Genomic DNA, 16,506 nt, shown 5'->3' on the forward strand with positions numbered 1-16,506 from the left:
AGTTCTAGTATCACACTAAAGAGCTGACAGAAAACCGCACCAATGAGTTTTTGTTTGTTTTTTTTAAATTCAATCTAACAATACATATATTTATCAAGTCTACTTAAAAATGTAAGCTAAAGACTTTTCACGGGCAAGACAAATTTCCTATTCAACAGCTAATCCTTCCTAAAGCTGTGAAGAAAATACTGATTCTTAGGGTACCTCTACACTACCAGCCGGATCGGCGGGTAGTGATCAATCTAGTGCGTGTAGTGTAGACGCGATACTCAATCCCCAATCGCTCTCCTATCAACTGCTGAACTCCAGCTCAGTGAGAAGCGGAAGCAAAGTCGATGGGAGAGTGGCAGCCGTCGATCCCATGCTGCGAGGACGTGAAATAAGTGATTCTAAGTCAATCTAAGATACGCAAGTTCAGCTACGAGAACAGCGCAGCTGAAGTCGACGCATCTTAGGATCCATCTCCCCCCGGCAGTGTAGACCAGGCCTTTAAGACAGTTTAAGTATTAGAACAATCAACTTACATGGGAGGGGCACCCTGATCTTAGGTCTTTGCAAATTAAAGCCTTGCAAATACACAATTAGACAAGTGACTTCATTTTAATTTAGTCTGATAAAATTCAGCTATTGAAGTGATTCACGTGGTCACAATTTAAGATGAAACTTGGGCAACTACTGAAGATTGGACTTGTTTTGTCCAGTTATGTCTTAACTAGAGGCTAAGGGAACTTGTCTACCCTCAGGAGAGATTTTGCTAACTGCTCATATTAACCAGGATTCTCAAGCTCTCAGGATTCTAAGCAATATTTTCCCCAGCATTAATTTCCATGCACCACAATATGCTTCTTTTCAGAGATTACTGGATGTTGCCTGATTTGATAAGGGCTGTTTTAGAAAGGCACAATATATGTTCTCCCATCCCCAGGCCCAAGTTTACCACCTCAGCCCTACCAGAACCAGGTGTTCGAGCGTGCAGTGTGCTACAAGATATAGCATTTCCTGGGAAGCCTGGTCATCTGGTTACAGACTCTGCATGATGTTTTGTTTCACCATCACACAATCTGTGCGATTTAGACAGTACTTTTAAGCAGAGAGATTGCCATCATTTTACTATTGTGAAGCAAGCATTTGGAAGCAGGGTTGAACTTACAGCACCATTTCCATTGCAATGACTTCCCTACATGCAGGAATTTGCCAGATCCTATTTCAACATATGCTTACTAACACACTGCAACATAATCCTACAAACATTGCTAAGTGTTAGATATTTTTGGACCTGGACATTAGCTTTTTTTGCTCCTTTGTAACCCATGTTAGTGTATTGGGGAAAGATGCTTCCAAACAGTGAATAGTCAAAAAATTTGATTAGTTTCCAGTTTAGCCGAAAGACTTATCGGGTAATACTGAGTAATCCCTTGGCACTGGGTGCATTTCTACACAATGGTGAGAGCAAGATTCGAGAACTTTAATTGATAGACACTATGAAGACTAACAGGCATATAAGGTTCATTTTTAAAAAACAGTTTACAGGAAAAAAGTTGTTTGTGATGAGACTATTCATCCCAAAACAGTTTAAGACTAAGCCATAGTTATACTTTGCTGTCTAAACATCAGTTTATATGCATGTTTTCCCAAGTCTTCCTACAGACTAGAGAACAAAATCCAGAAGTGATCAGTCTCAATTCATTCTTCATCAGACTCACGGAAGTGGGCTACAAGGCTCTTGACCCAGAGGATACTAGTTTCAGTGCTATCAAAATTATTTTGGTAGAATGTGGTATTCTGAAAAGAGGCCTCAGGTCCCATTAACAACCAGAAGGCAAGATCTTAGCTAAGCTCAGAGCCAGGAACAGAGCACTTGTCATAAAGCCATATTAAGCTATTAGATCTAGTGCTGTCAAGACCTAATTTCTCAAAGAGGCTACATTTGAGCCAAAAGAAGAGATGCTTCAAGAGGTGTATCACTTCAGGGCCTTTCAGTTAAAAAATAGCCTGTATCCATCATAAGCTTACTGTTTGTGAGACAAAAATAAGCCTGTATGCAGTTCAGCTGTAGTTGTCTCCTCGCTACTTCCAGTAAGTCACACCAGTTTACCCAAGCTATAAAAATAAGCCACTGCACCATCCAAGAAGTCATATTGGAATTTCTAGAGAAAAGAGTTCAGGCTAAATCAAGCATCATGTCCTACTACAACCAACCTAAGAATAAAACAGATCTTCAGCTCACACATTTAAAGTGAACTGATATTATATACAGCAAGCAGTATTTAAAGTGCCCACTCAAGTGAGTAGAATTAGCTCAACTGAGGTTATAGCCAAATGAAGATGAAGCAGAGTTGTACTAAAATACACTTGGAATACTTTGGTGTTTTCAGATAGGATGCTCAAATGTGGTATTACGTAGGTTAGCCTTACATATATGCAGTATGGAAATCAGATGGACCTTCGTTCTGCTCAATATAGCACACCTTAGAATGGTTCTCTTTGCTGTATAGGATAGCATACTGAAGTAGTATTCTTGAAGCGATTCAACTGCAAAGAGCCAGGAACCGCACAGACAAAGCCAACATGCTTGGATTTAGAGACGAGTTGGCCAACTGCAGGAACGGTCAGTATAACATTGATAAGTTAAGGGCATCTGCAAAAATTTAGCTATCTGGAATAAATAGCTGCTTTTGAAAATGAGAGGATGGAAAGAACATCGAGCTTTTCTAATGCAAGTGAAAATTTTGCCTACAACAGCACTGTCAGTAGTATGACCATTTTGGCCAAGAAATACTATAAAATGAGCATATAAAATAACTAGGTGGATGCACATTTAAAAATGAGAGTTAAGATTTCTAAGAATAGAAGGCAATGCTAAAATTTAATGTTCGCCTGTACTACAAAAATCTACTTGAATTATTTCTCTCCTCTCCTCTCCCCCAGAAAGAGTACCAAAGAGAAAACAGATAGGAAGAATCAAAAAATTCAATAGTTGTGTTCCACACTACTCCTCCCAAAACCTTGCAAATGCAAAAAGTTAAGCATGTGATGAGAATCCATTTGATAATTATTCTTGTCAGTGCTCTAGAAAATGTTACACAGGGATAATGGCGAAATGCAAGATTGGAATATTATGAATGTATGTAAGTATGGAGCGCTATATAATTAATCAAAGCAGACGGTCGACTTTCCCACTCCAAACTGGATAGCGATCAATCAGTAGCTGTCTGGAGTTGCCAGCTTCCAGATTGCAATAGCCACCTGCTTCTCCACCGGCAGGGCAGCTCTCAATCTTGTGTCCTTGCACCACAGGGTGGGGGCGAGTCATGGGACTGTGTGCTGAAAAGTGGTTTTTCCTCATCTGAAAGTTCTGCAGCCACTGCTGATCATCCCAGACTTGCATGAAAATGTGATCCCACCACTCAGTGCTTGTTTTCCAAGCCCAAAAGCAGTGTTCCACTGTGGTGAGCACATCTGTGAATGCCACAAGCAATCTTGTGTCGTATGTGTTATGCGAGTCGACACTAATTAAGTGCCACACTGGTAATTAGTACAATGGGTCAATGATAGGATATTGTTAGCCTTTTTCCAGAGGGTCTGGCTGGAGAGTCTTGCCCGCATGCTCGGGGTTCAGCTGACTGCCATATTTGGGGTCGGGAAGGAATTTTCCTCCAGGGTAGATTGGCAGTGGCCCTGGAGGTTTTTCGCCTTCCTCCGAAGCATGGGGCAGGGGTCGCTTGCTTAAGGAGTGGGTGGATCGGCTTATGTGGCCTGCATCTTGCAGGAGGTCAGACTAGATGATCATAATGGTCCCTTCTGATCTTGAATTCTATGATTCTATCATTGGACTTCTCACTGTCAGTTTGTAGCTTAAGGAGTAATTCGACTGCAATTCGTGACGTGCTGGCAAGACCCATCAGCATATTCTTCAGCGGTTTGGGATCCATTCCCACAGACCGAAAGGGACGAGAGCGCGCAGTACAAAAAACATTGAAAGATGGTGCCAAATGTGAATGGAAGCACAGGGATTGCTGGGATGCAAAGCAATGCATCACGGGGCATTGGGACAGGACCCAGAATACCCTGCACCCCACCCCCTTCCCACAAGCCACAGGGCCAAAATGGGAAGAGGTGCTCTGTGGGATAGCTGCCCATAACGCACTGCTCCCAATGCTACTGCAAGTGCCGCAAATGTGGCCAAACCAGTGCGCTTGCAGCTGATGGCGTGAACACACTGCAGCACTTTCCTGGCTGCGGTCTCCGAGGGCTGGTTTAACTCACAGCACTCTACATCTGCAAGTGTAGCCAGGCTCTAAGTCTAACTGTAAGGCACAAGAGATATTACCCATGGCTGCTAGCTGAAACTGCTAATGGTGTAAGGAGGAACTAAGAGACAGCTGGCCCCACTCCACCTCCTCCCTGGATCCTGGGGACTTTGGGCACTGCTGGCAAAGAGACGTCATTGGAAGAATGTACACTAGAAGTAGAATATGTAGTGATAATCACTGAAAGAACCCATATTCTAATTATGGCTCAGCTAATTAGATCATAGATCCTGGATGTGTTGTAAGAACTTTGAGTTGCCACTTGTGAGTTACTCATGTTTTGTCAGGCAAGCTGGAAAAGACTAGGGTTGCCTTCTGCTGCAAAGGAAGGCAGGGTGCCAACTTCTTTTAAACAAGCACCTATAGGTAACTATCAACTTGCCTCTTATGCAAGTCTATTAGGTGTCATATCATCCAGACTCTGAATTTCCTTGGATCCATATCACCCATGTGAAGTCTGGACACATATAGTAAGGAGACAGCACTGATCCCAATCCTATAACAGCAGGTCAAGTAACAATGGTGATTCTAAGTACTGACAAGATTTTGGGGGTTTTCAGACTTTCGGAGGGGACGGACAATGGCACTTGAATGGATCTATTTCTATTGAGATCCTAAAGGATGATAGCAGGTAGCTGAGTGACTGCCATGAAGATGTGTTTGTGCGGGGTTTTATTTGTTCAGAACATAGATTTTATGTACACATGAGAATGCTGGGGAGAGGATGGAATGGGAAGATGAGTGATATGGGCTGTTACATCATCAAGGATGTTCTACACTATATGCTTCTAGTTATAAAGTAGATGTTATGACATTCACTCATGAAGCAGAACTAGCAAAAGCGCTATAAAGCTTTTTATAGGGCAGTTTCAGTACATCAGTTTTTCAGAAGTCATTGTTATTGTGTCAAGTATCAGAGGGGTAGCCGTGTTAGTCTGGTTCTATAGAAGCAGCAAAGAATCCTGTGGCACCTTATAGACTAACAGATGTTTTGCAGCATGAGCTTTCGTGGGTGAATTATTGTGGTTATTCAAAAGAAGGCAAAGAAGTGACTAACATGTTAAGTGTTATCATGCCTTATGTTATCCGCTCCTTTGTTCCCAAGGAGTTGTCACTTGAGACAGTGCTGTATGTTAGCCTCCTGCACCACTTATGCTTGAGCTTTGTAGCACTTGAGATCCTCAGTGACACTTGATGAATGTACACCAACTCACCTACCGTTTCAATACCCTATTGCACTGATATGAACTGCAAGAAGTTTATCCTCATTTGTGAATTATAGCCCAGAGGGACAGTATAGTTCTTCTGACTGGAAGAGAGAGAGATAATGTACCACAACAAGAAACAGACAATCATTCTGTCAAACTTTTATGGAGCTACTCTGCAATCCTCTCCCAAAGGTTTCTAGGGAGAGCTGTCTCATTTCTTCCCTTGTGATAGGGCACTTTTGCATGCCATTCCATGATGATTTCAGCAAGCATTACTGCAGGGGTGGCCAACCTGAACCAGAGATGGAGCCAGAATTTACCAATGTACATTGCCAAAGAGCCACAGTAATATGTCAGCAGCCTCCCCATCAGCTCCCCGCCCCCCGCGCCTCCTGCCCACTGGGGGCCCTGCCAATCAGCACCTCCCCTTCCCTCCCGATCAGCTGTTTCATGGAATGCAGGAGGCTCTGGCAGGAAGGGGAAGGAGCAAGGGCACGGCAAGCTTGAGGGAGGGGGCGTTGAGGGGTGGAGTGGGGACAGGGCCTGTGTCAGGGCCAGGGGTTGAGCAGTGAGCACCCCGCAGGCACACTGGAAAGTTGGCGCCTGTAGCTCCAGGCCCGGAGTTGGTGCCTATACAATATTAACTTCTGAAGAGCCACATGTGGCTCTGGAGCCACAGGCTGGCCACCCCTGCATTACTGGAACAAACAGGTTAGCAGCATATGGGCTCGAGTGACTTTGGGATGATAGCAATAGCTGTCCTAACAAAGGACTACTATATTAGTCTCACTATGGAGCCACTCAGTGCCCCCTTAGGCTCTCCAGTGCATCTTGCCACTCAGACAAGCTGAGCTTCTGTGATGAAAAGTTATTAAAACCAAAAAACACCACATATTAGGTTAATCCTAACAATTCCTTTGTTACAGTCAGGAGTCAGATATCAGCTAAAATCCCCACTGCTTGTTGAAAATAGTACCTATACTCAGTGCCGCTGCCCTGTACCCATACATACGGAAATAGGGGCCAAAAATGTTATATAGTTTCACATGCAACTGAAAAACTCCCTCATTTTCTCCACTCCTCACCCTCAGGCCATACTCACACTCACCATGCCTGGGGCTGGAGAGAGGTGTTGTGCAGAGGCCCTCTAAGGCTGACGCCACTAATTCTCATGGCCATGAATTTTGTAGACCCCTTATTATAAATGTACAGCAACCACTGCATAATTCATAGGTTCATGAAAAGACAGTGGAATATTCATAGAAATGTATTCCAAGCACTGTGCAATTCCTAACTGCCTCAAAAGTTCAGGGCAAGGTAGAGCACAGTCCCCCGCACGACATTAACATGCAGTCCTGCATACCACATTAATGTGGCAGACCATGAAAGTGCTCTTTCAAGGCCTCCCTTGGACATACACTCCCATGCTGAGCTCTAATGGCCCTTGTGGCTGTCTGATGACTTGAAACAGCCAGACGCTCCACCTCTGCCCTGCAACCTCTGGCAGCAACTTTTCCCTCTTTGTCTTACAGATATTCTGAAGGACAACAGGCAACTAAAACCCTTGGATATTTTTCTCACTGAGATACCGTTCTGTGAGTAAACACACATGAATTTGACACCTTCCTCCCAGACACCCCCACGCAACTTGTTTCTACCCGTAGTGCACTGCACATCAACACAAGCACTCCTGGTGAGTACATGCAGCACTGACGTAAGCAACCAAGCATGCACACGCACAAGTCATATATTAACTGTGGCAGCTTTATGCTGACATAACTTGCATGGACCAAAGTTTGTAGTACAGACATGGACTTAGTATGCTTTGACTTTCTACCACTTCAAACAGCGGTACATCAAAGCACACAATGAAACTTCTAGTCCACTATAGCAATGTCCACACTGGACATTACTGCACAGCAAGCGAGTGCACTGTAGATTCACACCTTGGCGTGCCAGACTAACTCATTATGTAGATAAGCCCTTGATGTTTTAATTATTCAGCATATATTCCTACAGCTAGACAGTATTTAAAATAAATTCTCGCAGGTCACTGTTGAGAGCTGCAGGAAGTTAAAGTAGACTAGTGTTTTACTTTAGTCTTATACTGGTGCCAAATTCAATTATAAAGTGTTAAGTGGCTGCATTATAGAAGCCAAAGAACTGTTTGGCACTTCCATAAGACAGCACTGCACACCCTGCCATCCAGCGTTTAATTGCAGCGGAACCTACCCTTGTAAGTTATTTACTGTATTCTAAACAATAGCCTTTCAACTTTTGTATAAATATAGCAATAGCAGGATCCATGCCTTGCTCAGAGAAGGAGTCCCTTCCTTTCATACAAAGATGTTATCACTTGGTTGAGTGAGCTAGCATTGAATCAGAAAACTACAAGCATAAACATTTAAGGATCTGACAGAGAAAATAATATAAAGCAGGCAAATCAAGAGTTAATCCTAGCACAGCGTCCTTAAATAACCCCACTGTGGCTTGATATTACAGCTGAACATGCTGCCTCTAGTGTCCCAGCTACTGTTAAAAAGTTTGCTGCAGTAAGTTTGACGTCTAAAGGGTAAAACCAATCATAAAAAGAAGTTTTTAATTAAAACTGGCATTTAAGTCTCATTTCAGTCCCCTGCTGGGAGCAGCCATTTTGTTTATCTTGGTATTCTAGAGCATCACCATTGTAAAGACCATTTAATCCAGTTCCCAGTCTAAGACTTTTTAGTTTTAATAATGTTACTAATTAAGTATTAAATATTGCATAAATCCTGACCATTAGAATTTAATTTTAGGACCTAGGTGGCTCTAATGCAATGGCTTTGGTGTGTTACAGGCTCCACTAATTCTGTAGTGATGTACTTCGACATGACAGCAGGTTTTTGTTCTTCGTCAGATACAACAGTAACACTGGCTATTTAGTATGTAATAAAAGTATCTGTTCCCTCTGATTTAATACTGAATGGATACCGCATCATGATTTTGAGTCCTGTACTGAGAGGTACCATCATTCCAAATGACTTAAAAGCAAACTCCTGACTCCATTTGTAATATTAGAAATACTGTCACTTTTTGGCAGAATAAGGGGGTGTTTGCTCCATCTTCCTGCACAAATGCTTAAATTCCCCAGTACAGTGTTTGCAATCTGCCCTACTATAAATGCTATAGGGATGTCACAGTCTACTCCAGAGATGGCTGCATTAGTTCTTGCATTTTTTGTTTATACTTGACAAGCACGAAGGCTTTCAGATGACTATATCAAGAAAAGTGAGCCAAGGTTCATAACACACTGTGACAGCATTTCCAGACCACACACACAGACTAAGGCTTTAGCTACACTGGACTTTCACCAGTAAAACTTTTGTCATTAAGGGGTGAGGGAAGCACACCCCCAAACAACGACAATTTTTCCAGTGAAAAGCACTGGTGTGAACAACTCTTTGCTCTCCTGCCGACAAACCACTTGGGAGGGGCGGGGGGGGGGATATTTTTTTTGCAGCAGGAGAGCTCTCTCTGACAAAGAGCGGCTACACTGCACACCTTTTAGTGGCATGGCCCTAACAACACAGCTGTGCTGCTAAAAAGTGCGTAGTGTAGACATAGCCTTAGGCTATGGCTACATTACAGTTTAGGTTGATATAACTCATGTTGCTCAGAGGTGTGAATAAGCCAACCCCCAAGCGCTGTAAGTTCCACTGACCAAAGCACGGGCCGCAGGGATGTGTTGGCCGCCACTTCCCACAGCTCCCATTGGCCGGGAACAGCGAACCTCGGCCACTGGGAGCTGCAGGGGGCCGTGACTGCAGATGGTCAACATAAACAAAACGTCTCACGGCCCGCCAGCTGATTACTGTGATGGGCCACGTGCTAAAGGTTACCAGCCCCTGCTCTACACCCAGATAAACACGCCACATCGTGCAAAACCTGAGAAAGTCATAACAGACAGTCCAGCTAAAAAACAGGCAGGTCACCAAAAGCCCAATTAGTTTTTTTTTAGTTCTATGAGAGCCTCTAACATAGAAAAGACTCTTTCAGATCACTTCTGAGGTGTGGTCTGCAGTATGAAATTGGGTCGGTGTAACTATATCACTAAGACCTGGTCTACACTGGGGTGCAGAATATCGATCTAAGATATGCAACTTCAGCTACGAGAATAACGTAACTGAAGTTGACGTATCTTAGTTCGACTTAGAATCACTTACTTCACGTCCTCGCAGCGCAGGATCGACGGCCACCGCTCCCCCGTCGACTTTGCCTCCACCTCTCACCAAGCTGCAGTTTAGCAGTGATGAGAGTGAGATCGGGGATCGATTTATCATGTCTACACTAGACGCGATAAACTGATCCCCCAATAGATTGACCGCTACTCGCCGATCCAGCGGGCAGTGTAGATGTACCCTCATATGCGAGAAACCCACACCCAAACAATACAGTTAAACCAACCTAACCCCCAGTGTAGACAGAGATTTCTCTTGTTGATCTCAATACTGCCTCTTGGGGAGGTGGATTACCTATGCTGACAGGAGAATCTCTACTGCTGGCACAGGTAGAGTCTTCACTGAAGTGCTACAGCAGCTCGCCTGCAGTGTTTTAAGTGTAGACAAGCCCTAAATCTGAACCTTCAGATAAGGGAAGTTCTCATTCCATCAGGTTATGTCCTCAGCTGCGTATCTAAGACCTGCAGTCCAACAAGCAACGTAAAGGCAGGAAAAAATGTCATGTCCAAAGATCCATCATACCACAGCAGACACACAGACATTGGTGGGGGTAATACGTTAGGGAAGCCCAACAGCCACCTTCTCAGGCTATTCTAACAAATTACCTCATTTAAGAAAGGGACACTATTCTAGTGGGAAGACAAGTGTGTCTGCCTCAAACAGATACAACTTTAGATAATGCTTCCCCAGCCAGAAGGCAATAAGATGATCTACAATGATCATCTACAATAAGATGATCCAATGGCAAACATCAGACCCACCTATGCTGCTTTTCAGCAAATTGTCTGCCATCCTCAAGAGACTCAGAAAGGCTTATCAAACAACTCAAAACAGCCTCACATTCTCACTTCATTTCACCTCATGCAAACCTATTATTCTCACACTGAATTTTCAAGTATTTTATTTCCTGAACATTAACCATCAGGCTACACAAAACATGTAGATTCTTTTTAAAGTTCATAGTTTTTTTAACTCATCTGCAAATTTGACACCATCAGCTCAAGATTAAACAAAGACTGAATGGCTAGCCAACTACAAAAGCAGTTTCTCCTCCCTTGGTGTTCACACCTCAACTGCTAGAAGAGGGCCTTATCCTCCCTGATTGAGCTAACTTCATTATCTCCAGCCTGATTCTTGCTTGCATATATACACCTGCCTCTAGAAATTTCCACTACATGTATCCAACGAGGTGGGTATTCACCCACAAAAGCTCATGTTCCAATACGTCTGTTAGTCTATAAGGTGCTACAGGACTCTTTGCTGCTTTTACATAATTTTTTAAAAACTTCTATGCCATCATTGTTTAAGACGCAAATATTCATTGACTTTACCAGAGTCTATGAATGTTTTGAATACTAAATAGCTGACTGACCCTAGCTACTACAGTTTGGTAACAGAGTCAAGTTCCTCCCACTATGAAGAAACTGCTAGTTATTTTCTAGGAAAATAATCACCTGGCTTCCAACCTAACTGCCTGCATCTTGTGGAGTCAAAACAACCACCTTGTCCACATTCAGAAGTTGGAATGGTTTAATTTAAATTGGAGTGCTGTCTTCTCAGTAAGTAATCTCCTCAACTTCCCTCTTCTGACAGCAATAGTGTGGTCAAGTACCTTTCCAAACATCTAAAGGAAATTGGGGTATGGATGAGTGCAAGGTGGCTGAAGCTCAATCCAGACAAAACAGAGATGGTAGTATGGAGGAAAGCAAGTGGAGTGTACGAGAGAGACTATGCCTTCCGGATGAGGGTGTTTGTCATGTTTGCAGCCTGGGTGTCTGTTTAGATTCTCAATTATTGATGGATCATCAATTTTTGGCAATAGGATAGATGGACTTCTCAATTGTACTTAGCAACACCTCATGGATATGGACCTCTCTCACAACTGATGCTTTGTCATCTCAAGTTTAGGTTACTGAAATACACTTCTTGGGAGTACATCTTAAAATCTACTCAGAAAATGAAGACTGGATGGAATGCGGAAGACTGCTTTTTAAACTAACGTGCCAAACATTATATCATACTTGAAGATCTGAATTGGCTGCTTATGATTTTCCAGGTGTTGGCGTTAACCTATAAAGCTGTAAACAACCTAGGCCCTGCCTACTCAAGAGACTCTCTTCATGCCATATAGCCAGAGTCAAGATTGGTGTAGGTATTAATGAGATGAAGCATTCTTGATTTGAAAGAGAATTGTTGGCAGAACATTCTATAAAAGGGCCCTTCAGTTTTGGAATTAGCCCCAATCTTGCTCAGAAATAGCTCTGCAGAACATGCTGCAAAGTTCAAATTTTAGGGAGCTTCCAAAAGGGAGCACGTGAGAGAGGGTTTTAGGCAGAATATCTTTCCTCATTTTTCTTTTACTCAAGCCTTGATAAATTATTGCTTTATCTGGTGGAGGTTGTCAATTTGTTTCTCTACTGAGTAGAGCTTTTGAAGCCATTGTCAGTATCCTAGATACTAACAATAAGCTATGAATCTTATCGCTTCAATGTCCTTCATGAATAAGCAGTTTACAGAATGAAAGCAAAGTTCCAATGAACTCTTTAATAGTTCTTGTTTTAGTAAAAAAATTCAGACTACAGCAAGTGCATGAAAAATATTTGAGACTATATTCAGGAATTCTAACCTAAAGGCTTCCCTCATAACTTATAGTGGTCAGAGATTGTTTGCAGTGTTGTTGTACCCATGTGGGTGCCAGGATATTAGAAGAACAAGGTGGGTGAGGCAGTATCTATTTTTGGACCAAGACAGACAAGCTTTCAAGCTCACCAGACCTGAAGAAGAGCTCTGTGTAGCTCAAAAGCTTGTCTTTCTTGGTCCAATAAAAGATATTACCTCACCCACCATGTCTCTTTAGTGGCCAGAAAGAAAGAATTGAGTTGAGACTTAATCCATTTCTAGAATCAAATCGCTCAAATAGTAGAAGTATCAGGGAGGGACCCATATTCTACAGGGAAGTAATTGATGTTACTCACTTTTAAGCAGTTTCATAACTTTATGTCAAACAGTCTTATCACCTACTTTTTAGCATGCATCCTTTTTATTACTGTACATGTGACTGTTAAGAAACACCTATTTATATATAGTGTATAGCAATTTGTAACTCTTCTATTCAACAAAATTCAACATTTGGGGGCTTTTCTGCTGAATTGGGGCCAAACTGAGTAGATTCAGACAATTACCAACATTTATATTGCAGTTGTTTCTGGACGCCCCTGTTGTGGGCAGACAAAGCACAGAGATTTTATTCTCCTTCATGTTTCCCAACCATCTAAATATAGGTCCTTACAGAAGATCACATTTTCAACTTTTACTAATCACAAAGGTGACATGGGGAGTGGCTTAGCTATGTTCATTTTTAAAACTTTCTTTTGTTGCAAGATCAGAAATTGTGTTCCATTAAAGCCACGAGAACCCTAAGATCTACCTGAAGAAAAGGGTAATCATACAGTGTGGGCAGACAAAGAAAAACTGACTATAACTGTTAGTTTCAGACTGCAGCTGGATGGTTCTGGGGAATTCTTCTGCTTGGGTTAATTTGCATGGGTCAACAGCAGTCGTGCTGCACATGTTCAGTGAAGTTATAAGGCACAGACCCAGCACTGCACTGTCAACACTACTACTACTATATAAACCTGGAGCATCTTCATAAATTTGGGATGAGAAAAACATCTAGAGACCAGCCATCAAAAAGAAGGGATGTCCCTGGAGACTGAGGCTAGAGCAGAGTCACAAGTGAGAGGAAGAGACACACAGGGCGAACTGGACATTTAACACACCAGTATATTTCACCCAGACAGGTGCAAATCAAATCCAGAGGAAGAATCTAGCAGCCGGAGAGGGCTTATGTTCTCTATGCAGGGGCCTGTGGGGGAATGAATGGTGAAAAGAATCACCCCATAGCTTCCCTGAACCAATGGAACTGATGCACCCCAAATACTGTACCTAGTTGGTATCTCAGCAATCACATCTCAAGGGCTCATAATTACTAAAAAGGTTCTGGGCAAACAATCACTCCATTAAACACACAACAGTATGTAGGAAAACATGAGAATTCATGTAACAGTGAACCCTGCTAAAGTGAATGTTTTATATTAGAAACTTTAACTTGGTAGCCAGAACAATAGCTTTACAGGGAGCCATAAACAGTGGGCATCACTCCTTTCAGTGAGACAGCAGGCACCTGGTCATTAGAATTAAGAATACTTTTCACAAGCAGCATTTCTGAGCAGGTGACCTTTCCAGAAAGCCGCATGAGAGGGCTGGGTGCGGTCAGCCCACTGCCCCTCTCCTAGCCACAGGGCACCTCTGGAGCTGTAGCGCTCCGAATTCCACCGACTCCAGGCCCTTGGCAGACCTGAGAAGGGGCCTGAGGCCGGACGGATCCCGAGGCAGGCGGCGCCCTCCCCTAGAGGGCCGAGCACGGTGCCAGCCATCAGACCGGCGAGGACGGCGGCTCCTTTCCGTCACTCGGATCAGTTTTTTGGCGGCACGACGCACGCTTAGTGCGCCCCAGGCTTTCCCGGGGAAGTGAAGCTGCCGGACTCCCCGCTCCCCCGGGCCCATGGCAGCTCCCGGCCGGACTACACCTGTCGCTGGGGACTCTCCGCGCGAGGCGCGGAACCAGCCCGCAGGACGCTCCGGGGCGCAATGCGGCGGGAAGGGAACCCCCTCCTCGGGTTCGGCCAGGCTCGCAGCCGCCGCCGAGCTCCCACCGCTGAGCTCCCCGCGCCGTCAGTGAGAGGCAACCGGCCCGGCCACTCACCAGCAGCCGCCACAGCCTGGAAACGGCAAGTTTCCTAGGGCCGCAGCCCGGTCCCGGGCTCTCTAGAGCGTCCGCCCGGCCTGCCCGAGCGCCTGCCGCCGCCGCCGCCTCAGCCCGGCACGACAGCTTCGCTCCCCCCACCGGCCCCACAGCTTCGCTCCCCCCACCGGCCCCGCTCCGGGACCCACCGCCCCGCGCTCACCCACGCTCCGGTAGCCCAGGATCGCGATCTTGCGGGACTTGGACGGCGGCATCTTCTCCCCGCCCGGCCCCGACCCACATCAAGGGCGGCGGCTCCGGCTGAGGAGGAGGCGGCGAGGCGGGGCGGCGGGACTGGACGGGAGACCCCGAGGGCGAGGGCGAGAGAAAGAGGAGACGGCGACGAGCGACATGCAGGGACCGGCGGCCGCACCGACCGAACGAGGCTCCCTACGCGCAGCAGCAGCGGCGCTGTCCTCACGTGACCCCTACATCACCAGCCGAACGTAGCTGAACGTCGTGACGTCACGAACCGAGTCTGAGATTGCGGAGTTAAACACCGGCCGGAAACGCCAGGGCGCGGAAAAGTCGCTGCGTCATTCTCGGCCTTGGCACCTCCCCTTAGCTACGGAGCAAGTACGAGCTCTGATTGGGCCTGAACCGTAATGTAGGGTGTAATACCCGGCACGGGATTGGCAGCAGGGTGCGGACGCTGACTAGCCAGCTCCAACGATTGGCTGTATTTGAAGGGTGAGGCGGGGCTGAATGGTGGGGCGGCCAAATCAGGCTTGGTGGCGAGGCGCATGCGTGAGCGATAGGGGCTTTCGTGGGGTTGGTTGGTTTAGGCTCAATCGGCCTTGCGCGCGGGGGCGGGCGTGGGGATGCCTGGGGGAGCGCGCGCGGGCGCGCTCAGGCGTGGTGGCGGTTGGGCTGGGCCCTCTTTTGAATGTGCCGCTTTTCCTAGTGCTGTGGAACCCGCCTGCTCGCGCGCGCTGGGCCCGGGAAGTGCCGGCGCCGTGGGGGCGGGGCGTTGAAGCGCTGGCTTTGGGGCCTCGCTGCTGGTTCACGTAATCCCCGCGCCGAGCCAGGCGGCGCTAGCTATGGGGCAGCTGCCGGGGGCTGCAGCTGTGGCCCGGGTGCTCCTCCATGGGGACGGAAAAACGGCCGGGCCAAGCGTGAGGGGGCGTTGCCAGGCAGGGCCCCGTGGCAGGCGCCAGTTTGGCCCAGTCGCCCTTCTGTCAGCGCGAGGGGCCGCAGGGCGGTGGCGCACCGCAGCGTTGCCGGGGTGGCAGAAGACGTTACTGAAGGATGAGTTACCTCCCTAGGTAATCCGACGAAGTGGGTATTCACCCACGAAAGCTCATGCTCCAAAACGTCTGTTAGTCTATAAGGTGCCACAGGACTTTGCTGCTCTCACCTCCCTAGAACACTGCGCTGGACTAGCAGGCCAGAGAGCCCGACTTGCACGTGGGCCGCAACCCGTGCAAAAGGGGTGTGCAGGGCGGGTATATAACCTGCAGGACGGTTCAGGCCCAGTCAGGTCGGACGTGCTCCGCACTGTAGCTCAGGGCATGCAGGGAGCTCTCGCTGTGATGCGGTGCTGGAGTCATTGACTCAGGCTTTGGCTACACTTGCACTTCAAAGCGCTGCCGCTGCAGTGCTTTGAAGCGCTAAGTGTAGTCAAAGCGCCAGCGCTGGGAGAGAGCTCTCCCAGAGCTGTCCGTACTCCACCTCCCTGTGGGGAATAACATGGGCTTTGACCACACTGGCGCTTTGCAGCGCCGGAGAGGGTGTGTTTTCACACCCTGCTGCAGTGCTGCAAATTTGCAAGTGTAGCCAAGGCCTGAGGTATACTCAGGCACTGCACATTTGACCCCTACCCCGGGCAGAAGTCTGATGATCTGTCCGCACATTTCTATTCTCTATCTCTGGAAAACATGTTCTGCTAATTTGTATAACTAATTTAGAAGGGGCTGTTATTTTCTGAAAGCAATAGATGCTGTACATGAATATAATACAAAAATAAC

At 46.1% G+C, this 16,506-nt stretch overlaps 1 protein-coding gene and 1 long non-coding RNA gene across 2 annotated transcripts in view; one reads left to right on the plus strand and one right to left on the minus strand.

Moving 5' to 3' along the window:
- The window catches only part of RHEB (Ras homolog, mTORC1 binding), a 56,915-nt gene extending 41,954 nt beyond the window's left edge, over positions 1–14,961 (minus strand). The window contains exon 1 of the mRNA XM_039524137.1: positions 14,703–14,961. Within this exon, the coding sequence (XP_039380071.1) occupies positions 14,703–14,754 (52 nt within the window). The 5' untranslated portion in view covers positions 14,755–14,961. The remainder of the gene's footprint in view (positions 1–14,702) is intronic.
- Positions 14,962–15,085: 124 nt separating this feature from the next.
- The window catches only part of LOC120397742, a 30,180-nt gene continuing 28,759 nt past the window's right edge, over positions 15,086–16,506 (plus strand). Inside the window, exon 1 of the long non-coding RNA XR_005593974.1 lies at positions 15,086–15,229. This is a non-coding gene — a long non-coding RNA (uncharacterized LOC120397742). The remainder of the gene's footprint in view (positions 15,230–16,506) is intronic.

Source organism: Mauremys reevesii, linkage group 2 (assembly GCF_016161935.1).
Source record: "Mauremys reevesii isolate NIE-2019 linkage group 2, ASM1616193v1, whole genome shotgun sequence".
Taxonomy (NCBI): Eukaryota; Metazoa; Chordata; order Testudines; family Geoemydidae; genus Mauremys; species Mauremys reevesii.